Source organism: Myotis brandtii, unplaced genomic scaffold (genome assembly GCF_000412655.1).
Source record: "Myotis brandtii unplaced genomic scaffold, ASM41265v1 scaffold180, whole genome shotgun sequence".
Taxonomy (NCBI): domain Eukaryota; kingdom Metazoa; phylum Chordata; class Mammalia; order Chiroptera; family Vespertilionidae; genus Myotis; species Myotis brandtii.
The window spans coordinates 721,627-723,212 of NW_005356675.1; the positions used below are offsets into that span (position 1 = coordinate 721,627).

Sequence of the window (1,586 nt, forward strand, 5' to 3'; positions counted from 1 at the left end):
CTTTGTCCTGGCAGGTGGACATGGAAGGTGGGGTCCTGAGGCAGAATGAGTTGGCCCAAGGGAGGACCAGGAGGAGGCAGGAGTGGAGCGAATGAGGACGGTGGGCAGAGGTGAGGTCAGAGAAGGGACAGCAGATATTACAGAACCTCTCGCTGCAAGGCCTCAGGGGAGCCTTTGAAAGCCTGAGCAGAGCCCTGGCCGGTTGCTCAGTGGTTAGAGCGTCCACCCGAGGACCCAAGGGTCACGGGTTCATTCCAAGGGTCCATCCAGGGCACATACCTCGGTTGTGGTTGCATGTTCGATCTCTGGCCCTGGTCGGGTTAGGTTTAGTGTGTCACTCTCACATCGATGTTTCTCTCTCCCTGTCTCCTCCCTCCCTTCCACTCTGTCTGAAAATCAATGGGAAAAATGTCCTCTGAGGAGGATTAAAACAGAAAAGAAAATCTGAGCAGAGGAGGGCTGTGGTTTGAGGTGGACTTTGGCAGGCTCCCTCTGCCTGCCGTGTGGACAGTAGTCCTAGAGGCCTACCCTGGAGGGACACGGTTTTGTCTGAATGAGGTGCTCTGCACCCCTTGCCGTAGAGCAGCCCCTGCAGAACAATAATACCTGTCACCTGCGGCTATTTAAGTTCATTAACAGGAAATAAACGTCAAAGCCCCTCCCAGAACCGTGGCCCCTCCCTGCCCACGGGCTCCTGAGCTAAATACCCACTGACTGGCTCTCAGAACTTAGTGCAGAGCACGCCTGGCACCAGGCAGGTTAGGCCTCTTGGCAACCAGGCGGTAGCTCGCCTGTGAAATGGGCGCCTCCCCCAGGGGTTCTGAGAGGTAATCAAAGGCCCGGAGCCTGGACCCAGAGGGAGCCCAGCTCAGGGTCCCTCCGTGTCTGTCCCCCGAAGACTGTGAGCACGGGGGCAGGGCTGTGTCTGGGGCAGGGAGGGCCCAGGGGTTCTGGGGTGAACCATCGAGAGAACCCAGAGCAGAGTGGCTGAGGCTGCCGTCCTCCAAGGCCGCCCTCCATCACAGAAGGCTCTGGAGTTTGGCGGGAGGAGCAGGAGGCTCTGAGGAGAGAGATCCTTGCATTAAACATTGGGGAGATGAGGGGGAGAGATTAGGCAGAGCAGACACCCACCTTCTTTGAAGGGGAAGGCTGGGCCCCCACAGGGCTGGGGGACTGCCCTGAGCTTCAGTCTCTAAGTCCAGCAAGAGCCAGCTGGTGTCCAGGGCTGGGCTCCCCAGGGGCACCGGGAGCAGGCCACCTCGGGGAGCTTGAGTCTGGCAGGAAGGAGCATGCCCTCCCAGCCACCCGCTGACCAGCCCTCCCTGTGCCCAGGAGGACAGCGGGAGCGCGGGCCCCACGGAGCAGGCGGCCTGGCGGTACTCGCAGACCCACCAGGCCATCCTGGGCCCCTTCGGGGAGCTGCTGACGGAGGACGACCTGGTGTACCTGGAGAAGCAGATCGCCGACCTGCAGCTGCGAAGACGCTGCCAGGAGTACGAGAGCCAGCTGGGCCAGTTGGCGGCAGAGCTGCAGGCCCTGCTGCCCGAGCCCCTGGTGAGCATCACCGTCAACAGCCACTTCCTGCC

General features: G+C 61.2%; 1 protein-coding gene across 1 annotated transcript in view; it reads left to right on the forward strand.

Annotated features, from left to right (window-relative positions):
• ESPNL (espin-like) overlaps nt 1-1,586 on the forward strand; it is a 23,765-nt gene that overhangs the window by 20,824 nt on the left and 1,355 nt on the right. The window contains exon 10 of the mRNA XM_014537642.1: nt 1,274-1,583. Within this exon, the coding sequence (XP_014393128.1) occupies nt 1,274-1,583 (310 nt within the window). The remainder of the gene's footprint in view (nt 1-1,273; nt 1,584-1,586) is intronic.